The sequence below is a fragment of the Oncorhynchus gorbuscha genome, linkage group LG17 (genome assembly GCF_021184085.1).
Source record: "Oncorhynchus gorbuscha isolate QuinsamMale2020 ecotype Even-year linkage group LG17, OgorEven_v1.0, whole genome shotgun sequence".
Lineage (NCBI taxonomy): Eukaryota > Metazoa > Chordata > Actinopteri > Salmoniformes > Salmonidae > Oncorhynchus > Oncorhynchus gorbuscha.
In genome coordinates, this window is record NC_060189.1 from 55,746,156 (window position 1) to 55,772,238 (window position 26,083).

Below are 26,083 nucleotides of genomic sequence, written 5' to 3' on the forward strand. Positions count from 1 at the left end.
GAAGACTGAATTAGGTTTTCCTCTAGGACTTTGCCTGTGCTTAGCTGTATTCAGTTTCTTTTTATCCTAAAAAACTCCTTAGTCCTTGCTGATGACAAGCATTCCCATAACATGATGCAGCAAACAATGTTCAAAAATATGAAGGGTGGTACTCAGTCATGTGTTGTGTTGAATTTGTCCCAAACAAAGCTTTGTATTCAGGGCAAAAAGTTCCTTTCTTTGCCTCATGTTTTACAGTATTACTTAATTGGACATATTTTTACTCCTGAACTTAGACTTGCCATAACAAAGGGGTTGAATACTTAGACTCAATACATTTCGGCATTTCCTTTTTTATTAATTTCAAAAATGTTCTACTAACAAAATTCCACTTTGATATTATGGGGTATTTTGTGTAGATCAGTGACACAAAATCTAAATTAAATCAATTTTAAATTCAGGCTGTAACACATCAGAATGTGGAAAGGGGTGTGAATACTTTCTGAAGGCACTGTAGCTGCCAGACACAGAAAGTACAGGATAAATATTGTATCAAAGCTACAATGAGGTAGTCTCATTCGGCTATCCTGATCTCGCAAGCTTACATTGAAACAAGATGGTGGATCAATGAGATCACCATGCTGAATTGTTTTGTTATTTTGCACACAAACATTGTATTGTTCTACTGAGAAAAATGAATGCAATCATTGCATTTCCACAGCGCAAGACGCCTTATCAAAGAAAGTGTACATTTGTTTTGACTGAATTAAGCCAACAGGCTTCGCGTTCTTGATGCCAAGAGTATTGCAATACATACTATCAGGTGTAAAACAGGTAGCTTTTGCATAAAAGCATATTACATGATTGAAAACAAAACCAGAGGCATAAACCATACAAAACAAGGGCATTAAGCAAGACAAGACACACTGATGATGAGAGAACCAAACCGCATTTATCTCCATGACAAACAATCCACCTCTTTTAATCTGGACCCTAATGAAAATGAAGTGCCCAGTGTTTGTACGTCAACAACTCGCCATCCCCTTTCATCCCCATCCAAACATTCCTTTTAATGCGAGCTTTCAAACGGCCCCATTCCATTTTGATTTCCTTGTTTACACATCCTCTATTCAATTATGCATGAATCAGCCAGCAGAGAGAAAAAAACACTGGTGTTAAAGTCTCACTAGACTTGTTTCACAGCCATTTTGAACTCTGTTTTCATTGCCACGTTAAGTGTACGCCGCTCATAGGTTGCTTCCCAAATGGCACCCTATCCCCTATATAGTGCACTACTTTTACCCAGGGTCCATAAGGCTCTGGTTAAAAGTAGTGCACTATATAGGGAATAAGGTTCTATTTAGGACAAACCCATAGTATTCATAATCTCCTCTCTAATTAATACTATTCATAACGGATCCCTCCTCTCGAACTTCTAACAGGTTTTCTGGTTGTTTCATGAGTCTCCAGAGGTTTAAACAGCTTAGAGCGATGAGAGAGAAAAGCAAACAGTTTTTTGGGGGAACGTTTTTACACCTCTAATGCTTACTAAATGGAGCAGAGTGAAATGTTTACTAAGAGAGTTGTCTCTGTTTTGAGTAGGCGTGCATTGCAGTGTCTATGAGGAGTATCTTAACAGTAGGACCCTGTCCATATCTGCCTCAAAGTCATTGAGAGAACAAAGGATACAGACAGATAGACAAAGTCTATACATAGATGGACAGACAGACAGACTGAAAGTCTATACATAGATGGACAGACAGACAGACTGAAAGTCTATACATAGATGGACAGACAGACAGACTGAAAGTCTATACATAGATGGACAGACAGACAGACTGAAAGTCTATAGATGGACAGACAGATAGATGGACAGACAGACAGACTGAAAGTCTATACATAGATGGACAGACAGACAGACTGAAAGTCTATACATAGATGGACAGACAGACAGACTGAAAGTCTATACATAGATGGACAGACAGACAGACTGAAAGTCTATACATAGATGGACAGACAGACAGACTGAAAGTCTATACATAGATGGACAGACAGACAGACTGAAAGTCTATACATAGATGGACAGACAGACAGACTGAAAGTCTATACATAGACGGACAGACAGACTGAAAGTCTATACATAGACTGAAAGTCTATACATAGATGGACAGGCAGACTGAAAGTCAATACATAGAGATAGATGGACAGAAAAATTAATCTATGCTTTTTTCACTTCTATGTTAGATTACTGCAATGCTCTACTTTCCAGCTACCCAGATAAAGCACTAAATAAACTTCAGTTAGTGCTAAATACGGCTGCTAGAATCCTGACTAGAACCAAAAAAATGTATCATATTACTCCAGTGCTAGCCTCTACACTGGCTTCCTGTCAAAGCAAGGGCTGCTTTTAAGGTTTTACTGCTAACCTACAAAGCATTACATGGGCTTGCTCCTACCTATCTCTCTGATTTGGTCCTGCCGTACATACCTACACGTACGCTATGGTCACAAGACGCAGGCCTCCTAATTGTCCCTAGAATTTCTAAGCAAACAGCTGGAGGCAGGGCTTTCTCCTATAGAGCTCCATTTTTATGGAACGGTCTGTCTACCCATGTCAGAGAAGCAAACTCGGTCTCAACCTTTAAGTTTTTACTGAAGACTCATCTCTTCAGTGGGTCATATGATTGAGTGTAGTCTGGCCCAGGAGTGGGAAGGTGAACGGAAAGGCTCTGGAGCAACGAACCGCCCTTGCTGTCTCTGCCTGGCTGGTTCCCCTCTTTCCACTGGGATTCTCTGCCTCTAACCCTATTACAGGGGCTGAGTCACTGGCTTACTGGGGCTCTCTCATGCCGTCCCTGCAGGGGGTGCGTCACCTGAGTCGGTTGATTCACTGTTGTGGTCATCCTGTCTGGGTTGCCCCCCCCACCCCACCCCCCCTTGGGCTGTGCCGTGGCGGAGATCTTTGCAGGCTATACTCAGCCTAGTCTCAGGATGGTAAGTTGGTGGTTGAAGATATCCCTCTAGTGGTGTGGGGGCTGTGCTTTGGCAAAGTGGGTGGGGTTATATCCTTCCTGTTTGGCCCTGTCCGGGGGTGTCCTCGGATGGGGCCACAGTGTCTCCTGTCCCCTCCTGTCTCAGCCTCCAGTATTTATGCTGCAGTAGTTTGTGTCGGGGGGCTAGGGTCAGTTTGTTATATCTGGAGTACTTCTCCTGTCCTATTCGGTGTCCTGTGTGAATCTAAGTGTGCGTTCTCTAATTCTCTCCTTCTTTCTTTCTCTCTCTCGGAGGACCTGAGCCCTAGGACCGTGCCCCAGGACTACCTGACATGATGACTCCTTGCTGTCCCCAGTCCACCTGGCCATGCTGCTGCTCCAGTTTCAACTGACCTGAGCCCTAGGACCATGCCCCAGGACTACCTGACATGATGACTCCTTGCTGTCCCCAGTCCACCTGGCCATGCTGCTGCTCCAGTTTCAACTGTTCTGCCTTACTATTATTCGACCATGCTGGTCATTTATGAACATTTGAACATCTTGGCCACGTTCTGTTATAATCTCCACCCGGCACAGCCAGAAGAGGACGGGCCACCCCACATATGCTCTCTCTAATTCTCTCTTTCTTTCTCTCTCGGAGGACCTGAGCCCTAGGACCGTGCCCCAGGACTACCTGACATGATGACTCCTTGCTGTCCCCGGTCCACAAGACTGTGCTGCTGCTCCAGTTTCAACTGTTCTGCCTGTTCTGCCACCCCACATAGCCTGGTTCCTCTCTAGGTTTCTTCCTAGGTTTTGGCCTTTCTAGGGAGTTTTTCCTAGCCACCGTGCTTCTACACCTGCATTGCTTGCTGTTTGGGGTTTTAGGCTGGGTTTCTGTACAGCACTTTGAGATATCAGCTGATGTACGAAGGGCTATATAAATAAATTTGATTTGATGGACAGACAGACAGACTGAAAGTCTATACATAGATGGACAGACAGACTGAAAGTCTATACATAGATGGACAGAGACTGAAAGTCTATACATAGTGATAGATGGACAAACAGACTGAAAGTCTATACATAGTGATAGATGGACAGACAGACTGAAAGTCTATACATAGTGATAGATGGACAGACAGACTGAAAGTCTATACATAGTGATAGATGGACAGACAGACTGACATAATTAATGGAATCTAGGAGCGGGAGTGGACACTGGGCTGGTGATAGTCACACTCACAGTCGCGCACACTCACACACACTATCTGTACCTGATAGAGTGAGCGCACGCTGGGCTGGAACACCATGTTGGTGTTGAGGAGGAAGGATTGCAGCAGGGGCTGGGGGTAGGCAGCCAGCTGGGCCAGTACACCAGTCAGCAGGAGGTTGACATGGAGAGAGTTATCCAGCATGTTCTCCAGACGTGACAACAGTACACTGACAAATGGCCCTACAGGAAGAGACGAAAGAGAGTCTTCACTCAGATTGTCAAACCTGTTTAAAGTTCAAGCATACTTCAATCTACACACACACAGAGAGAGACAGAGAGAGAGACAGAGAGAGAGACAGAGAGAGAGACAGAGAGAGATACAGAGAGAGAGACAGAGAGAGAGACAGAGAGAGAGACAGAGAGAGAGACAGAGAGACAGAGAGAGACAGCGAGAGAGACTTTACTCAGACTGAAGTTTTATCTGTCTTACTTTAATTTAACCAGGTTTGACAGTCTGAGTAAAGCCTCTCTCTCTCGTTATGAGTCAAATGCATTGTAAGATAACCATGTTGTGATTCTTCAGCAAATTCTTGACACGTGTTAGAGAGCTGACCTTCAAACCTGGTGAAGATATTGTACAAAAGTTAAGGCTTTTATTTCTGAGAGTGTTGTTTTGTCTTACCTGTAAAAGGCACCGAATGGCTCCTAGTGCTCCCACTGCGGAGCTTGGTCCCAAACAGGGATGAGTGCGGCTTCTCCAGCTCTGGCGTATCCACAGAGAATGAGCTGAAGTCCACCTCGTCCTCCTCCATGGGGGTGACAACAGGATTCCGGAACTCTTTGTCTACCGTTTTCACAGGGCTGCTCCCCCCAGTCCCGGCCTCGTCGCTGCCCAGCGTACGAATCAGCTCCTCGTACTGACCCATGAGGTCGTCCCCCACCTTAGCCGAGGGGCTCTGGAGGTTGGAGTTGTGGTCCGCAACATGAGCTTTGACCTCTTTTGACCCCTTTGTGACCTCCGAGCTGTTGACCTCCATGTTAGTGGGATGGAGTGGAAGACTCAGGACATTGCTGAGGGGGACCTCATCCTTCTCCTGCAGACTGGATTCTTTGAAATGGTCCTCCTCAAGGTTAAATTCTGAGTCTATTTCAGATTCCTCCGATTCCGGTAGTGTCTCCCGGCTGGGTCTGCGGCGATCCACAGTATCGCGGGCGTCCTTCTTTGCCACAAGGTCATAGACCATGACATCATCCTGGAAGTCGGACTCCTCGATGTAGGAACCCTTAACCAGCATGATGGCAGTCCTCCTCATCTCCTGGATGTGTTTGGGCGGCTCGGCTGCAGGCAGCTGTGGAGGTCTACTACTCTCAGCAGTAACAGCCTCGGGGGACACCACCGGACCGGCATCATAACTATCGTCCCACTCCAGCTCTAGTTGATTAGTAGGGGCTGGGTCTGTGGTCTGGGGCGGGCAGGGGGGACGAGGCCGTGGATGTGGATGTGACCTCTTAGGGTTGATCGTATGGGCTTGGCGTCCCCTGGCCCCAGCCTCCTCCAGGGCACTGGGTTGGTACTCCTCTGGAGGGGGGTCCTCTCCATCGTAGGGGGCTGACCACACCTGGCAGGCCCGGGTGCAGCTGCTGATGCCCAGGCGGGCGTTGTAAAGGTAGTGCAGGTAGTTGACGTCCAGGTAGATCTCAGAGCCGATGACGCAGGAGTAGCACGAGCCATCCTCCTCCAAAAAGGACTCCTCGGTCTCTGAAAAACAGACAGAAAGACAGGGAGCACTACAAGTCAGTAATGTATCTAACAGTGATAGCCAGAGAGATACAGACACACACACAGACAGAGAGACAGAGAGAGAGAGACAGAGAGAGAGAGACAGAGAGAGAGAGACAGAGAGAGAGACAGAGAGAGACAGAGAGAGACAGAGAGAGAGACAGAGAGAGAGAGAGAGAGACAGAGAGAGAGAGAGACAGAGAGAGACAGAGAGACAGAGAGACAGAGAGAGAGACAGAGAGAGAGAGAGACAGAGAGAGAGAGAGACAGAGAGAGAGAGAGACAGAGAGAGAGAGACAGACAGAGAGAGAGACAGAGAGAGAGAGAGAGAGAGAGAGAGAGAGAGACAGAGAGAGAGAGAGAGAGAGACAGAGAGAGAGACAGAGAGAGAGAGACAGAGAGAGAGAGAGAGAGAGAGAGAGACAGAGAGACAGAGAGAGAGAGAGAGACAGAGAGAGAGACAGAGAGAGAGACAGAGAGAGAGACAGAGAGAGACAGAGAGAGAGACAGAGAGAGAGACAGAGAGAGAGACAGAGAGACAGACAGAGAGACAGAGACAGAGAGAGAGACAGAGAGAGAGACAGACAGAGAGACAGAGAGAGAGACAGAGAGAGAGACAGAGAGAGAGACAGAGAGAGAGACAGAGAGAGAGACAGAGAGAGACAGAGAGAGAGACAGAGAGAGACAGAGAGAGACAGAGAGAGACAGAGAGAGAGAGAGAGAGAGAGAGAGAGAGAGACAGGAAATAGAACAAGTCAGTGAGATGAATAATATAACTAATCCTGGCTGACACACTGCGCTGCGCGCACTGCATGCACGATGAATTCACGCACAGCAGAACTAATGACGTTGACAATTAACCACAGGAGGCTAAACTGATTTAATTGAGATTTCATAAGTTGATAAAAACACTTTCTAATAAGGCCTGTTATTAATCTGACAACATGAGACTTCATGTAAAGATCATACAGAACCATAACTGATGGATGTTTGAATGACTCTTAATAAGGAATAGTAAATGGATAGGAATAATGCATTATCAATAGAACACGTTCTACTACGGGGATAGGAATAATGCATTATCAATAGAACACGTTCTACTACGGGGATAGGAATAATGCATTATCAATAGAATGTGTTCTACTATGGGCATAGGAATAATGCATTATCAATAGAACGTGTTCTACTACGGGCATAGGAATAATGCATTATCAATAGAACGTGTTCTACTACGGCCATAGGAATAATGCATTATCAATAGAATGTGTTCTACTACGGGCATAGGAATAATGCATTATCAATAGAACGCATTCTACTGCGGGGATAGGAATAATGCATTATCAATAGAACGCATTCTACTGCGGGGATAAGAATAATGCATTATCAATAGAACGCATTCTACTGCGGGGATAAGAATAATGCATTATCAATAGAATGCGTTCTACTGAGGGATAGGAATATTGCATTATCAGTAGAACACGTTCTACTGCGGGATAGGAATAATGCATTATCAATAGAACACAGGGCAGGGCGCCCGTTGCCGACCTTTGTTTGTGTGTGTGTGTGTGTATGTATATATATATATATCCACACAGACAAAGTGTTTGAACTGTCTAGATATCCATGATACAGCCCATCACCTTGGAAAGTTATATATATTACTTTCCAAGGTGATGGGCTGTATCATGGATATCTAGACAGTTCAAACACTTGGTCTGTGTGGTTTGTGTTTCGTTGGTTTTTGGCAAAAACCACCTCCACTAATTAGGTCAAAGCACTCACCATCAACAATGTTATGACTAGTCGCAACTCAGTAAAGGAACTTTTTGTGTGTTAGAGATTTTGGCTCAACATAGAGCTCATTGAAGCTGTGATTGTGAATACAGAAGAGAGTGAAGTGTGAATCAGATTAGGCTCAAATGTGATCTTAATTAGTTTCGTCTACTCAGACTAAGCTGCAGCACATGGCCTAAAATCCCCAACACAAATATTCAGACCACTTGAAACAAAGGAAACTAGATTGGGTTTCATTATTATAGGTCGAGAGATAGAAATTGTTAAAATCCTTCAGAAGTAACAGTTTATTTCCTGAGAACCATTGAGGCATTCAAAATATCACCTTCAAATAGAAAGCAACTGGTTAAACACGGGGTTAATTCCACTTTACTTCTGCATGTGGCACGTTACACTGTCTTGTCCTAGTGATAGGCATATTTAAAGTACAGAACCAGCTAGAAATATCCAGTGAACCTATCTTACCCATGGTGCCAGTGTTAGGACTGTTGTCTGTACCCTTTGACCAGAGGATGGAGTCCAGCTGTCTGAGAGGTGGGGGGCTGTGTTCGGGGGAGCAGCAGGAGGGTGTGAGCGCCAGGATCTTAGCGGCCGACACAGAGTAGAAGTCTCTCTCCTTCACCACACGTCGCTGGCTCAGCATCATGTGATTACAGGGGATCAGGTACCTGGAGAACCAGAGGAGGGGGGGGGGGTAGATCCTGTTAGGGAGCCCCAGCAGGGGGAACTGAGACTGGGGTTAGGAGGAGGACGGGGGGTTATGGTTGTACCAAGAAATAGAGATGGGTCGGTGTTTGGGTGTTAAGGAGAAAAAGCGGAGTACGGGCTCATCACATGGTAAACCAATCAGCTGTACCATGATTTACAGTAAGACAATGAGGCTTAGCTGAGAAGAGAAACTGAATTTGTAAGTGTGTGTGTGTGTGTGTGTGTGTGTGTGTGTGTGTGTGTGTGTGTGTGTGTGTGTGTGTGTGTGTGTGTGTGTGTGTGTACACCTCAACTAGGTATACAGAGAAAGATACCATACACCCCACTCCATATAATATCATCATGAACATGCATAGAACATGGAACAGGCCCCACCCATTTACCTCAAGATGAGCTGCAGCATCACATCCTCACAGTACAGTCCAATGAGAGTCTGGAACAGCGCCAGAGACACAGTACCCAGCTGGAAAACACCAAGAAGATAAGCATCACAAGATGATGAAACAAAGGCCTCAGAGGACCGGAATACATCACAGGGCTGGATTAATATGTAAGGGATTACCAGGGCTGAATTTCAAAATGTCTGCCTGTGGCACCTGGCATCATACCTGTTTGGACAGCCTGAAGTCACAGCTTTTGATGATCCTTGTTTTGTAAGTATCCCTGATGCAACTTCAATTAGTTGGCATGTAACCAGCTAATAGTCCCCCCAGGTCCTTAATGAGTTATGTTTTAGGCATGGTGTATGTCTTGATTAGGTTGGATTGTGTGGCAAAGGTGTATGCCTATCTGTCTGAGTAGCTGACAGCTGAATAATGATAAATGTATGGAAATGTCTGTCCATTTGAGGGTTTGGAATGGGGAGACTCACCAACAGGGAGTCGACCTGGCCAAGGCTTTCGACTCTGTCAATCACCGTATTCTTATCAGCAGACTCAACAGCCTTGGTTTCTCAAATGACTGCCTCGCCTGGTTCACCAACTACTTCTCTGATAGAGTTCAGTGTGTCAAATCGGAGGGCCTGTTGTCCGGACCTCTGGCAGTCTCTATGGGGGTGCCACATGGTTCAATTCTCAGGCCGACTCTTTTCTCTGAATAGATCAATGATGTCGCTCTTGCTGTGGGTGATTCCCTGATCCACCTCTACGCAGACGACACCACTCTGTATACATCTGACCCTTCTTTGGACACTGCTCCAAAATGAGCTTCAATGCCATACAACACTCCTTCCGTGGCCTCCAACTGCTCTTAAACACAAGTAAAACTAAATGCATGCTTTTCAACCGATCGCTACCCGCCTGCACGACTAGCATCACCACTCTGGACGGTTCTGACTTATGAATGTGTGGACAACTATAAATACCTAGGTGTCTGGCTAGACTGTAAACTCTCCTTCCAGACTCCTATTAAACATCTCCAATCTAGAATCGGCTTCCTATTTCGCAACAAAGCATCCTTCACTCACGCTGCCAAACATACGCTCGTAAAACTGACTATCCTACCGATCCTTGACTTCGGCGATGTCATTTACAAAATAGCCTCCAACACTCTACTCAGCAAACTGGATGCAGTCTATCACAGTGCCATCCGTTTTGTCACCAAAGCCACATATACCACCCACCACTGTGACCTGTATGCTCTAATCGGCTGGCCCTCGCTTCATATTCGTCGCCTGACCCACTGGCTCCGGGTCATCTATAAATCTTTGCTATGTAAAGCCCCGCCTCGTCTCAGCTCACTGGTCACCATAACACCCACCGTAGCACGCGCTCCAGAAGGTATATCTCACTGGTCATCCCCAAAGCCAACATGACTGGAACGAATTGCAAAAATCACTGAAGCTGGAGACCTATATAGCCCTCACTAACTTTAAGCATCAGCTAACTGAGCAGCTTACCGATCGCTGCAGCTGTACACAATCCATCTGTAAATAGCCCATCCAATCTACCTACCTCATTCCCATATTGTTTATATTTACTTTTTTACTCTTTTGCACACCAGCATTTCTACTTGCACATCATCATATGCACATCTATCACTCTAGTGTTAATTTTCTAAATTGTAATTACTTCGCTACTATGGCCTATTTATTGCCTTACCTTCTTATGCCATTTGCACACACTGTATATAGACTTTTTGTTTTGTGTTATTGACTGTACGTTTGTTTATTCCATGCTTAACTCTGTGTTGTCCTTATCAAAACCATCAATGTTAAATGGGCTGCAGGTATCAGAAGTGTTGTTTTCTACCCTGTAGAGTACAAAGTAGTCCTGTGAAGAGAGCACTTGAACGTTTCAATTGACAAGCCTCTGTTTGATGTTAATGAATGAAGCCTTTCCAGCAATTCCCCCTGTTTGAACTATACATTACTATACATTTCCTAATATTTACTTGCCTTGTCCAACGACTAATTAGATAGTTATTGTGCATTGCCATGGCAATAATCTGCTGTCTTTGATACTGACATTTTAAATATTTGTTTAAATTATTACGAAACGGCCTCTGGGGAAACTCTCTCCAAAACAAGTCTCAGTTATTTTAAACATGACTCACACAGCATAGCAGCAAGATTCACAGACATAAATGAGATCCTTCAGAAAGTTGTCAGGTTGAGGAGGCCTGGCTATCTACTAAGTGTTACTAGGAGACTCTAGGTTGAAATATGCACAGCACTCAATATGTTTTGCCACTGCATGTGTGCAGCGGTTGTGTGTATTTGTGAGTGCTAGCACGAAGGCTCCCGGATCTGAAAAGGGAAGTTGACACATGTGCTGAGCAGGTGCCTCAGCCTGCAGACTCCCTCCCGTACCTGGTGTGTCGATGCGGCTGACCAGAGTGTCCAGGATGTGGACGTTACCTGGAAGGGTGTGTCGATGCGGCTGACCAGTGTGTCCAGGATGTGGACGTTACCTGGAAGGGTGTGTTGATGCGGCTGACTAGAGTGTCCAGGATGTGGGCGTTACCTGGAAGGGTGTGTTGATGCGGCTGACCAGCGTGTCCAGGATGTGGACGTTACCTGGAAGGGTGTGTTGATGCGGCTGACCAGCGTGTCCAGGATGTGGACGTTCTCGTGGCGGTGGAGGAGGATGAAGGAGAGGATGGTCTGCAGCAGGACCGGCTCTGACACCGACCGCACGAACAGGTCCAGATAGGCAGTGGTAGTCATCACCTCCTCCAGGGTCAGCTAGAGAGAAACACACAACCATCAGTAGGCTGGATACAAATACGCTGCATCCTTCCTTCCAATCTTCCAGGAAGTAGTGACTGATCTGACATTGATCTGGAATGGTGGATCTAATACGGTGCGATCCATGCTGTGTTAATACTGACCTTGTGGAGGGCCGGTGCCAACACAGGCACCAGAAAGCCATTGTAGATGTAGCTGACCAGCTGGTCCCTGATGTTGGGGTGAGCCACCTGAATGACTGCATTGCAGAACTCCAGTGAGTTGAGGAACTGGACCAGGGTGGGCATCTGTAGCCAGTCCTCTCTGTGGAGGCAGTGCCACTCCTCACCGGGCACCTCCAGCTTGGTGGGCAGAGACGAGTAGAGACCGCTCAGCCCCGTGGCCAGCACCTAGAGGAGGGGGAGAGGAGAGAGAGAGACGCATTTAGTGGAACCCCTTCAAGTAGGCTATTGCTTACTTACACCATATAAACTGTACACTGTGGTCTGGTATCACGTGACCATGTTGCTGGGAATAACTAGGATCTAATATTATTATGCGTTTCCTTTCATCTTTGCATGAGTTTCCTTTTGTGCATGTGAAAGATAACTGTCCATGACTTTGCACAAAGGGCTTAAATGCCTTGGCAGGATGGAGCGATGCCTCTAAACCAGGGAACTGAATGGGCCTCTGTTCTGACTTCCTGGTACAGGTATATCCCTGTCTCTCCATTGGCTTATCCAGGCAGTAGGAAGCTAGGCAGGTAATCCTGTGACAGAGAGGTATTGTAGCCTACTCCTGCTGTGCAGTTACGTCAAATACTGTTACATAACTGGTTATTGTCCATGCAGCCTGTACAGTCTCTCCACGGTACAGGTGAGATTGAAACACATTCTGTTGACACTGTTTAAGCACTGCCAAGCTAGATAGTCAGTCCACAACGGCTTAACTGAAGTGTTTGATAGTGAAGATACTAGTCGCAACAGGACAAGTGTTCTGTGGGGGATACTGTAAAAACATTCAGAAGGGCAGACTGGTGCATTGAGGATGACACTTTAGAGAGTTATAGCTAATGGTTTACAGTATAGATTAAATATGAGCATTGAGCAACATACATTAATTATGAGCGTGGAAGTGGGCACAAATAACTGTTATGCATTTGTGTGTTCACTCTGGCTTCACTCTTAGTGGGTTTTATGGCGCAGATATAAATTGTTTTCCCCTTCCATGCTTTGAGCTGTACTGTATTTTATAAATCTACCAAGTCCCTTCTCTTCATGGTCTCACATTCAAATGACTAGTGTGTGAATCTATGCATGTGATAGAAGCCTCATCCCCCTTCCCCCTCCCTCAAAGCTGAAAGCAAGTGGAGAAAGGCAGCATTACTCAAACTACCTCTAGTTGATTTACCTCAAGTTTATTTTATTTTTGTACCTTTATTTAACTAGGCAAGTCAGTTAAGAACAAATTCTTATTTACAATGACGGCCTAGGAACAGTGGGTTAACTGCCTTGGTCAGGGGCAGAACGACAGATTTGTACCTTGTCAGCTCGGGGATTCGATCCAGCAACCTTTTGGTTACTGGCCCAACGCTCTGACCACTAGGTTACCCGCTGATTTACATCCAGTTGATTTACCGGTTGCCAGGTTTCATCAATAACAATGGGCATTGACGTACGACTGTGTGATTTTAGAGTTACCATCCAAAAGCAAGTGATTTCCCTGGTGAGCTAATGCATCAAGATGGTGGCATGGTTTGATAAGTATTCTAATCAACAACACAGGTCAAAGTTACGACATCAGGCTAGTGCAAATCGATTATCATTTATAATCATCGACTTAAGTGGTCATCCATTTTGTTTCATCAAACTAATATTTTTTTAAGGTTTACAATTTAAATATACAGTCTTGAGATATGTATAAATTATTTTTACAGCTGGGCTGAGTTTAGCCTTTTAATAACATGAGTGTGTTGCTTGTTACATTATCAAAAGCATATGAATACCTCACGTTTAACATACAACAGCCCCACTCTCCCTCGACCCGCTTCATTATGCATACAATAGGCTAAGCATATTTGGGCCATGAATATCATACGCCTATCAGGGGACAAAGAGAGGTCAGGGATATTAATTTGTCTGGTAGTTGGTACAATGAGTTAATAGGACATTGAGTCAAGGGCAGAACAAATGTCCATATGACATGTATACAGAAGAGATCGAGAGAGAGGAGAGAGAGAGAGGGGGAGGACAAAATCTAAACAAAGAGAACGAGAAGGGCAAAGGGACAGTGAGACCTAAGAAACAGAAATACAGAGCCATAAAACAAGAGTCAAAAATCACAGGCAGAACGTGAAAGAGACCAAAAGGAGCAAGACAACAGTATCATAAAGACAGACATATCATCACCGGACAAAAGTAGGTGTTCTCTGCGATGTGCTGGGCCACGCGCTGGTTCTCTGCAGACAGTGACATGATGAGGAGCAGGGCGTCCCGGGCCTGCTGGCCCACCAGGCCCTCCCGGTGGATGAAGGGGATCAGCAGGGAGAAGATCAGGAAGTTGGCCGCCCCCTGGTCCTCGCTGTAATAATAATCACCATAATAATTGATGGGATTTCTATAGAGCTTTTCCAGTATCTCAAAGCACTTTACATTGTAAGGCGAGAAGCTCACCTGGTATGGAAGAAGAGCTCCAGGACAGACTGGTCCTTGGCCAGGACACAGCACAGTTGGTTGAGTAATGACACCAGCTCAGCCTCCACCTCCGGACCAGCTGTCCCCGAGCACGACGACAGGAGCATCATTAAGGGTCGTAACACAGGTTTGTGGTGCAGTAAGGGCTGCCGCGCCTGGCCCACAATCATCTCGTACATCTTAGAAGAAGAAGATTACTTTATTGTCAGTTATCACTGACATGTCCTTTTCCTTTATCCCAACCCCCCCCCCCCCCCCCGAGACACCCTCCTCAAATCATGACAGACTTCTCTGTCAGACCAGGGATTCAACCCCCAACCCTCTAGTTACCGACCACAGTCTCTAACCTCTACACCTACCTTAAGCTGCTCCAGTTTCATATCATCAGTAAACTGTCGCCTCAGGCTCCACAGGAAGAGCCTCTCCATGACGTTCTCCATCACCACAAACTCCAGGATGGGTCCCATGGCTCCCGCCTGGCCGGCGTCCTCCTCCATGAGCAGGAACAGAATGTGTTCCACGTAGTTCTGCACCGCGCTGGCCTCGTCCCCCCGGGATTGGCCCGCCGAAACGCATGGGGCCGCCGCTGGAGAGGCCGATGACACCAAGGGCAGCCATGTTGCTGCTGGTGTTGCTGCGGAGAGGATCATGCTTCTCCAGGATCTTTACCACCTGAAGGGACAACGGGGAAGGTACAGGGTTATGTCCATAGAAATGAATATAGTACCTGTATATCTGTGGTAATTTCACCTTCATTTTACAAGGAAGAAGATCAAATAAGATTAGTTCTCGCAGTGAACTGAATATTTTCTTTGGTCAACTTGAAGTTTATTCGATAACCTCGATAGAGCAAGGTTAAATAAATCAACTAGCAAATCGTAACAGTTGAAATCAAATGAGCAAGTTATTTCATTGCGTGTACACCAGAGTATAAGACAAACTCTCTCAGACTCTGCCAAAGTGCTTACAATGATGTTCAGGATAAATTAGATTGACTGAAACATGTTGGTTTGTTATGTTGGTAATATTCTCTCGGGAGGACTCATAAGTGACAGTTAATAATCGTCATCGGACAGCCTGCCGCTGCCTTTATTGATCTAGATGAACACAACAGTCTCTATTACAAGAGGAAGAATTGAGAGAGAATACAACTCAAGTCCTACGGGAAATAAATTGGGGAAAGCTGATGCATCGTTTGTGATTTTACGAAGATTACATTTGCCTGAGTCATGTCAATATAATATCTCAAGCCCAGGCAGTTACAATTGTGTATAAATTGGGTTTGTGATATTCCAATTCCACTGTTGCCTGCGTAATTCTGTACTGAAATGTAAATGGACAACCACAAATCAAGTGATCGCATTTATATTGACAGTGAACCATAAACTAAATGAACGCTAACAGTGACATGCACATAATATCAATATATTGATGGTAAATCAGCTTGATATGAAAGTGTATAAGGCTGTTTTGTCCTCTATATGTTTGTGACTTAGTGTGTAGATAGTCAGTCCCTCTAGTAGGACCTCCCTACATAAGCCTCACTAATGAATACAGGACTGTGTTCAGTAGCCCACAATGCATGAAAAAAGTTATGTTGCCTGGGAAAAACTCAAATCTGTATTCTCATTGGAAAGGTTCAGGTAGTACCTCCCTGTTTCACTAAGTTTTAAAACATTCCTTTAATGAACACAACCCAGACATGGGAGGAACCATTCATAGAGTCACAACAATGAGCGCACTGTCCCCACCAGGCCCTGCTACCATGGCGAGGGGAAGTCCACTGAGAGCAGGAGGGAGAGCCAGACTGGCTGACTGAGACAGAGCCCCCAGGTGACTGATTGATCCAGGCATGATAGCGCGGTAACCGCACAGGATGAGTGAAGAAGGGAAGGAAGAGGAGTAGTGATGGGTGTCATATTAAAGTTGCTACTTCACTCAGGTCTGTCTACAATTCTGTTGTGTATTTCTGGTGTAACAAATAGCTTTGAGGACATAGCTGGGTAACACAGTAGGACTATAGATGATCAAGTGGCCTTTTCTAACCACTGACTGGACTGACTAGTAATACATGGAGGTGGAGGCATGGAGCCGTCAGGATAATGGATAACATGTACTGGTACATAGAGATAAATCAATATAGTTCCCTTTGTGTACTGGTATCTGTATAGAACCATAGTGAGATGAAACAAACTGTTGCCCAGAACATATCATCCTGTCCTGGGCAACCCTACACTGACTGGATAACATTCAGCTCTCTCAGACATCCTAACAAAAGGACAGTGATTTCACAGGGGTCTGGAGAGGGAGAGATAAGGCTGAAGCTATTGACTGTCAATGAAAGTCTACCAATTTTTCTGAAATGTCAACAGTTTTCCTCAATACAGGGTCCCGGGGGGTGCCTACTTAGAATTCCTGGAAAAGCCCAGCCTGCTAAGACCCAAACTCAATAGCACTCCTATCACGCTATTAATTAGCCAAAATGTAGCAATTAAGACTCAGCTGGAGCTGTATTATAGTGCCAACCTGCCTGCAGAGAGTGTCCAAGCTCTAGAAATGTCCTAAATTTCAGAATATGATTCTGTTGAAACCCTTAACAGTGCACTTCACAGACCTAACATTTATATTATCCCATAGAGCTGCACACATTTGGCCCAGCGTCATCCTGGTTAGGGTTTGGCCGGGGTAGGCCGTAATTCTTAACTGACTTGCCTAGTTAAATAAAAGGTAAAAAAAAAAAAAAAAAATGATAAATGCTGAGAATGATACACAAAAATGAAACAGATTGAACATAATTCCAGGCCTCTTGGTTGTGTTTTTACTGTGTTGTTACTGTTCTATGTCCAGCAATGTGAGCTCCAACCCCATTTTATAGTAAATTATGTTTGTGTTTCCAGGCCTTACTGTATTCTATTCTCTGTAGCTGAGGGGTGGAGACTCCTGCCAACTCCCTCCCACTGGGGTGAACTGAGGCTGAATAGAGAAGGGAGGAGCCAGTAGACAGTCATTATTTCAGTTACATACTGTAGCCGTTCAGTTACCACAATGAGATCTGGGCCTGAGAGGGTTCACGTTCATGGGCGGGATTGTAGGAGTTTAGGTTGTAGGATTTAGGAAATGTTTGTGTTCTAGGTTCTGCAGTGGGGTTTGGAGTTATGGTTCCAATTATAAGAGTTTGTGTTTTAAGAGTTTGAGGAAGAGCTTCTGGGTTAAAGTGATTGGCCTACAATGATATGCATTTAGTGTTCTGAGGGTTTGAGTTAGGTTCTGGGTTCTACGAGATTGAGCTATACAAGTTAAATGAGGGTTTTGAGCTGAAGTTATTGTGGTTTTGTTCACCTGTGCCCAGTGGTTCTTAAACACGATCATGCAGGTCTCTGGGTCCACCCCTTTCAGGACCAGGGCCTCCCCCTGTCTGCCATCCCTGTTTCCATTGGCAACCATGGAGGCCATCATCATGGTGACCAGATCTCGTGTGGGTTAAACCATTACACAGGACGGAAAGGGGTAGAGGGGGAGAGTCCTCACTTGAGACCAGCTGAGACCACTTGCACAGGGGGATGAGGGAACACTGGGGATCTGCAGAACACAGAAAACATCATGTCATCATCCTGTACATGCAGATGGTGAATCAGTCATTTGTCATTGTTCAAACCTATAACAATACATACTATGGCATACTGTAGTAGTAGCTGACAGATTAAGACTACTGTAGCCATAGGACAGATTCAGGGTGATTGATTGGGACATACTGTACAGTTGACCACTAGCGAAATAAACCACACAAACACTGCAGCAGCCTGCAACACGGTCTTCTCTCCCCCTCTCCCCCTGGATTCACAGCAGCTAGGCATGCGAGAGAAAAGAGAGGGAAAACAATGACAGGGCACAGGCAGAGAGCGAGCGAGAGGGGGAGACACTCAGCCGGTGGCACAAACCATGCCCTCTATTCCTCAGCTCGACAAGTGCCTGTCAAAATGCTTACCCAGGGAAAAGTGGTGATGGCTTTGTAATATTATAAGCCATTTAGCAGACGCTTTTTTCCAAAGCGACATTTGTAAGTATGGGCGGTCCCGGGAATTGAACCCACTATGCTGGCATTGCAAGCTCCATGCTCTAGCAACTGATCTACAGAGGACCACAGAATTACAGACATAACGCCTCGCTAGTAGGCTACAATGCACAGTGAATTCCATAAGGTCCCAGTGACACCACTTTCATCACCCACTCACTCATCTTGTGACACCAGAAGAGATTATGATGCATGACAATAGAGTGTGTATTACCAGCTAGTGGGCCCGCAAGAACTAATAAAACACTATTCTTTCCATGAATGGTCGGGAACTGTTTTGGTATGTAAAATATGTCGACTTTGTCTGTAGCCTAATGTTATGTTGATTCTAGCTCTGTCCAGAAGCGCCTGTGAAAATATGTCCCTCACATATCTAGAGAGTGAGGTCAGGTGTTCGTTTCTCACACTGCTCGTCAGTCGGGAACCAAAATAATGATTAAAAGTACTAAAAATAACTTGTCTGTCAAGACACTGCAGAACTGTTCCAGCCTTAGTGTTTACCTGCTACACACTTAGACCTGTATCCCCACAGATTGAAATAAAACACAAATACATTCTCTATGCTTATACCAGCACCGATGGACTTTGCAATGCACAGAGGCATTGCTAACTTAATTATGTTACTGTGACAGTCAGATAACAATAGGTGCAAGCCAGGGTTATTTGTTGCTTCCCTTGTAAAGGAGGTGATTGTACAGGAAAGAGGACCATTGCTGCAAACAAAAGCTTGGCTATCTGCTAACAAGGTGTAGTGCAACAGGCCATCTTCCTCCCAGTCCCTGCTCAGGTCAGTTATAAATAGGACTATAACTCAGGACGGAGGATATTTGGATTCTATTATCTTCCTAGAATCGCATGTTTCCGCTCCTCCGGGGACAGTGAACGGAGACTATGGTGGTTCTGAGAATCAGATGCTTTTCATTCTAGAGTCTAGTGCTATGTGATGTCATTGGCCAAGTGCCCACATCGAATGGGCATAATTCTGAGAACAACTGATGTTCAGATTATATCCATGTCAACAGATCACACTTTGAAGACGTTGATAACAGACTAACTAGACAGTAAATAAAAAATAAAAACTGGGCTACCGACGCAACCTGACAACAATGCAAACAAACGCACAATACCTAGTTAGCCGTTGCTAGGTACTGGCATATAATCAACCAGGTCAGTAAACAACATTTTAGGACAATGTCTTCTATTGAAGACGTCTGCTTCATACAGTGTACAATAACAACACATGAATTGCAGCCATGCACTGCAGGAGTTCAACTGTAACCCTCCTGCTGGAAGCAGAAGCAGCTGCAGACTGTCAGACCACAATGACCAATGAGAGATCAGAAAGGCTGCCCCTCAAACGGAATCTCAACCAATCACGGCCAAGTCAAACTTTTTTTTGAATGGTTTCGACCCACTTGAAGAGGAGAGACTCAACAACCAGCCACAGAGCTTGGCACCAGAGAGAAACTGAAACACTCATGCTAAAGCTAAACACGTCTGTTTTTAGTTAACACAGGGAACGTGCCTTATAGGAATGCATGAGGCAGGGTCACCCAGGACAGAAATCGCTGAGATTCCTACCTCTGTTTCACCATGGTTGCTCGTCTTGTATCGACGACACAGAATGTCCCCTCTTTACATCCAGACAAACCCAGTCCTGTGGAGATAGAGAGAGAGGGAAGTCTAACTTTGACACACCAGAGGAGGTTTCAGAGCAGCACTGCCAGACAGTGTGACGGAGTGGAGTTCCTGGTAATGTGGTACGGAGCAGTGGAATGACTGGAGACTAGAGCTATGTGAGGAAGTGACTGGACGATGTGAGTAAGAGGCTCAGAACACCACTGACTGTAGAGAGAGGGGGAGTAACATACAGAGAGAGAGAGAGAGGGGGAGTAACACAGAGAAAGAGAGCAATCCAACGACCCCCGCCACATCCACACACACACTAAACAATCATGGAGACAACAGTGCCAAACTACAAACTAACATCTTCTGAAAGAACATAATAAATGTCATCATCATTTGTTGAATAATCATGTTACTGTTCACTCCAATTAGAGTTGTGATATAATTAGAGTCTCTGGTCAACCATGAGTCCCCCTCTCCTCCCCTACATGCTATGACCTCTGACACTGTCACACTGAGGCACCATGGGAAACCTGTCACAACATATTACAGCGCGCAGAAAGACTTTACTTCTACGATGTAACCACTGACCACACTCTTAGAGGAAGGCCAGATCACGGAAGTCCACACACGTCAAATAAAACATAAGCTAAAACATTCTAGGCATTCTCGACCCCACCGACAACCACCAGTCATGTCCAAGTTGACTTACTCTGTAGCGACAACTCCTAAATGTTTCCCTGAAGATCATATCGGCATGATGTATTGTAAACAATAACCACAGTCGGAGCTCAGTGTGTGTGTGTGTGTGTGTGTCTGTGTCAGCCCCCCACTGCCCAGACTGTGGCTGTAGTTCCTCCAGGGACCTGCTCCACCCATGGAGGGGAAGTGGGGGTCCAGGTCCAGCTGGGTCAATGCAAACAGAGAGGAGAGGGGAGTGGAAAGGAGGAGAGGGGGTGTGCTCTAAAGGAATCCACACCTCCATTCACTCTCACACACTACTCTCCCATATAGAGAAGCCATAAAGCACTAAACCTCTCAAGTACAGATTTGTAACAAGTTCTTAGTTTCACACTAAAAAGCCCCACTATAGTGCTGCACTGCTACCAACTAGACCCATAACTGGACATAAACAACTCACCAGATAACATATTCACCAAAGCTCAGCTCCTTCCTATAACAAGCACTCTTCTCATTGGGTCTGTTTTAAAAACACAACATACTGGAGACAGTGGGAGATACTATTACAGTCCTCTTCTTAGTGTCCCAGCCAGATGCATGACCCCCAATTATAGGGTAGAGAGAGACAGTAGTAGCAGTCTGTTGGGTTCCTCCAGTTGGCTGCGTCTCTGCTCAGTCTTAATGCCACAGTAATACGTCCTCTCCTTCCACAGACAGACACATTACCTCAGAGTCTGTGTCCTCAACCTCATGGGGTCAAAACAGGCCTGGTGGTAGATTAGCGTTGTACTTTTATAGTGGTTAACCTACCTAACCTGGACTCAGACAACAATGCACTAGCAACTACTGTGTCCTAGAATCAAACTGAAGATTCTGTTTGTATCTTGGCCATCTTGGTTTCTTCTTAATATGGTTGGAGTATGACTGAGTTCCTTTTAAACCTCACTACTGGGCTAATATGTCCCTGTATAGCTCAGTACTGTTTGTAGCTTAACACTCCTGCATATTATATCCAGGCTGCATCACAACCGGCTGTCGTTCAGAGTCCCATAGGGTGGCACACATAGGGTGACCCAGCGTTGTCCAGGTTTGGCCGGTGTAGGCCATCGTTGTAAATTGTTCCTAACTGCCTAGTTGCATAACGGTTCCATTTAAAAAAATGGACATCCTCCCAGTCCCAGTACATTAAGAGGTAACTCTACAGTGTGCCACGGCTCGAAAATAGAGTCAGTCAGTGATGAGCAATGAGCTTTAACCCATCCTAAATTTGTTTTTCATTCCTGTTATAGGAAGCTACATTTTAAAATTAAATTATGCTGGGATTGACACTGAATCATTCTAAAAAACAATTATAATCCCAGGAAATTAGGGGTCAAAAATGTATGACTACAGACTCCACACCAGTTACCGAAAACACCAACAACTAGTAACTAATCTGAGACACTGGAGACAGAAATGTAGCTACTCCCCTCAGTACTTCCTTTCTATGAGGAAAATATGACCTAAATTACACACACTCACCTACTGTAACCTAACTGCATAGTGCACTGCAGTTGGAAGACATATTGAGGATACTACTATATTGCCTGGAGAGGAGATGCTCCACTTGCTCAAAATAGAGCCAAGCAACATACTGTCAAGTCTCAAAATAGGGCACCACTTCTATAAAGAAGTGCACCAAGGAGATGGGGCACCACTTCTATAAAGAGGAGCAGCAGGGAGATGGGGCACCATTTCTATAAAGAGGAGCACCAGGGAGATGGGGCACCACTTCTATAAAGAGGAGCACCAGGGAGATGGGGCACCACTTCTATAAAGAGCAGCAGCAGGGAGATGGGGCACCACTTCTATAAAGAGGATCAGCAAGGAGATGGGGCACCACTTCTATAAAGAGGAGCAGCAAGGAGATGGGGCACCACTTCTATAAAGAGCAGCACCAGGGAGACGGGGCACCACTTCTATAAAGAGGAGCACCAGAGAGACGGGGCACCACTTCTATAAAGAGGAGCACCAGAGAGACGGGGCACCACTTCTATAAAGAGGAGCACCAGAGAGACGGGGCACCACTTCTATAAAGAGTAACACCAAGGAGACGGGGCACCACTTCTATAAAGAGGAGCACCAGGGAGACGGGGCACCACTTCTATAAAGAGGGTCACCAAGGAGACGGGGCACCACTTCTATAAAGAGGATCACCAAGGAGATGGGGCACCACTTCAATAAAGAGGATCACCAAGGAGATGGGGAACCACTTCTATAAAGAGGAGCAGCAAGGAGATGGGGCACCACTTCTATAAAGAGGAGCACCAAGGAGATGGGGCACCACTTCTATAAAGAGGAGCACCAAGGAGATGGGGCACCACTTCTATAAAGAGGAGCACCAAGGAGATGGGGCACCACTTCTATAAAGAGGATCACCAAGGAGATGGGGCACCACTTCTATAAAGAGGATCACCAAGGAGATGGGGCACCATTTCTATAAAGAGGATCACCAAGGAGATGGGGCACCATTTCTATAAAGAGTAACACCAAGGAGATGGTGCACCACTTCTATAAAGACAAGCACCAGGGAGACGGGGCACCACTTCTATAAAGAGGAGCACCAGAGAGACGGGGCACCACTTCTATAAAGAGTAACACCAAGGAGATGGGGCACCACTTCTATAAAGAGGAGCACCAGGGAGACGGGGCACCACTTCTATAAAGAGTAACACCAAGGAGACGGGGCACCACTTCTATAAAGAGGAGCACCAAGGAGACGGGGCACCACTTCTATAAAGAGGATCACCAAGGAGATGGGGCACCACTTCTATAAAGAGGAGCACCAGGGAGATGGGGCACCATTTCTATAAAGAGGATCACCAAGGAGATGGGGCACCACTTCCACAAAGAGGATCACCAAGGAGATGGGGCACCACTTCTATAAAGAGGATCACCAAGGAGATGGGGCACCACTTCTATAAAGAGGTGCACCAAGGAGATGGGGCACCACTTCTATAAAGAGGAGCAGCAAGGAGATGGGGCACCACTTCTATAAAGAGGAGCAGCAAGGAGATGGGGCACCACTTCTATAAAGAGGAGCACCAAGGAGATGGGGCACCACTTCTATAAAGAGGAGCACCAAGGAGATGGGGCACCATTTCTATAAAGAGGATCACCAAGGAGATGGGGCACCACTTCTATGGAGATGGGGCACCACTTCTATAAAGAGGAGCAGCAAGGAGATGGGGCACCATTTCTATAAAGAGCAGCAACGGGGAGATGGTGCTTTGCTTTCACACAATGAATGTAGTCATCTTTATTATTTTTTATGCCTGTGTAATCAACTCAATTTATAATGTTTCTGGGAGAGCCCAGAAAACTGTGTGTGTGTGTGTGTGTGTGTGTGTGTGTGTGTGTGTGTGTGTGTGTGTGTGTGTGTGTGTGTGTGTGTGTGTGTGTGTGTGTGTGTGTGTGTGTGTGTGTGTGTGTGTGTGTGTGTGTGTGTGTGTGTGTGTGTGTGTGTGTGTGTGTGTCCATAGCCCCAAACGCCAGAGACTGGATAAACAGAAAAGCTCTGAAGAAGTCTTGAAATCAGCATCTCCCTTTGAAAACAGGAGTGTTGACTAAGGACCCCTGTTGCGAACCTCAGCCAGACACACACACACACACTTTGGAGGCACTTGAACAGAGTTGAAAAGGGAAGAAGAGGCATGCTGCTTTAAGCAGTGAGCGCTGTAAACATTCAGTCGTTTTTTTTCTGTTTTGGAGCGAGCCGGTGACTAATCTGGATCAATAATGAATCAATAGTCTCATTGATCATGAGGACATATGTAGTAACACACTACTTGTGGCTCATTTATTCCAAAAGGAGGTGAAATGGAACAGACCTCCTGCTGTGATCGGGCACAGTAAAGAACCCCTGTTGGGATCAGAGACCTGAGTCACTGATGAAAGATTACGATGTAGCCTAGATGGTGATGAAACTGAATGATGACAACTGCAAGTGATGATGATGATCTCATTCTGTCATTATCTTTCTCCATCCCCACTCTCACAAGTACAAAGGAAAGAGAAACCTCCACACTGCTCTTGCTCATTACCCACTCCTACTGGCACACAGAGGACATGAATCCACTACAGGAGCTTCCACCGTTTCAAAACACATCCGTTACCTAGCAGCACTATCGAATCTAGTTCCATCCCCCTCTCGCCCACAGACCTAGTGTCATCCTCTAACCATGGTTTCTGCCATTCATGACCAGATGTTATTTCTGAAGGGTTTGGGTCAGAGTATACAGGGTGAGATGATTTCCCCTTGGGGTGGAGGTTAACTCCACAGAGAGCTTCGTGTGAGTGAGGGAATACGGAACAGCAACACCAGGAGAACATCAAACCTGCTTTGAAGCCTAGTAGAGATAAGGAACATGGAGAATTGAGAGGAACAAATAGGCCAACTATAGCAGTGTTTTAAAGCCATACCACCACAGTCAAACTAGAATGATGATAAATTAAATATAGCAGCATACCACCATATTGATTTTGCTAAGGAAGCGCAGGGGGAAAGGGAAAAAGAGATGGAGAGAAAGAGACAGAGAATGACAGGATGAGAGAGAAAGAATGAGAGAGCAAGAGATACAGAGAGAGAGAGAAAGAGGGACAGAGAAATAAAGTGAAGGGACAGAGAGAGAGAGAGAGAGAGAGAGAGCGAGCGAGCTTGAAGAGATCAACACCACATTCCCCATGCTACTGTTAAATTCATTCTAAGAACCTGTTAGATTAGAGGACAGTGACCTGCTGACAGTGTTCTCTGTCAACATTGTGTTAGTTTCGCCTTGGGTTTAGAAACATCACTGCATTGACATTTGCTTATGTCCTCCTGACATAACAATGCTATAACATAGGCCTATGCTATACATGCTATAATAGTCACCGAATGTGTATAAGTGTCTCCTGAGTAATGAAAGTAGCCAAGTACAAAATACACTGTAGTACCACAGTAGCCTACATCCCTATTCAACCAGTGCATGCCATGTACGTCTAAACCACACACTGTCCCCAAAATGGCCGTGGCTGGCATCTCTACCAGGTTCCAGACCCCTTGCTGCTAAAATAATATTCTCCAGATTACAGCAGAAGTATTGGACTCATCAGTCTGTATACAGGGAATTAGGAGAGAAGAGTGTTGAAGTTCAACACTGAATTCTACCAGATGAAGAGACCATTTTCTTCACACTGTGTCATGGGTCTTTCTAAAATTGGTTACTGGTTGACTATACACAAAGCAACAAGTACTAGTCAGAGTTAGGTAGAGAGACCTAGCTAACTGCCATGGTAAATACATTGAGATAAAGCTATAGAAAGTGAAGTCTATCTTGTTACGTCATCTTTTGAACGTGTTATTCAATGGATGGGCT

General features: G+C 45.5%; 1 protein-coding gene across 2 annotated transcripts in view; it reads right to left on the reverse strand.

Annotated features, from left to right (window-relative positions):
* The window catches only part of LOC124001144 (FHF complex subunit HOOK interacting protein 1A-like), a 44,659-nt gene that overhangs the window by 4,397 nt on the left and 14,179 nt on the right, over window positions 1-26,083 (reverse strand). The window contains exons 2-12 of one of the 2 annotated variants that reach the window (XM_046307737.1): window positions 19,962-20,037; window positions 17,648-17,887; window positions 14,668-14,980; window positions 14,288-14,487; window positions 14,024-14,195; window positions 11,780-12,025; window positions 11,466-11,633; window positions 8,833-8,912; window positions 8,207-8,409; window positions 4,850-5,926; window positions 4,229-4,407 (exon numbers count right to left, since the gene is read on the reverse strand). In XM_046307737.1, coding sequence (XP_046163693.1) covers window positions 4,229-4,407; window positions 4,850-5,926; window positions 8,207-8,409; window positions 8,833-8,912; window positions 11,466-11,633; window positions 11,780-12,025; window positions 14,024-14,195; window positions 14,288-14,487; window positions 14,668-14,958 — 2,616 coding nt within the window. In that variant the 5' untranslated portion in view covers window positions 14,959-14,980; window positions 17,648-17,887; window positions 19,962-20,037. The remainder of the gene's footprint in view (window positions 1-4,228; window positions 4,408-4,849; window positions 5,927-8,206; window positions 8,410-8,832; window positions 8,913-11,465; window positions 11,634-11,779; window positions 12,026-14,023; window positions 14,196-14,287; window positions 14,488-14,667; window positions 14,981-17,647; window positions 17,888-19,961; window positions 20,038-26,083) is intronic. The other variant, XM_046307738.1, reaches the window with a different exon arrangement.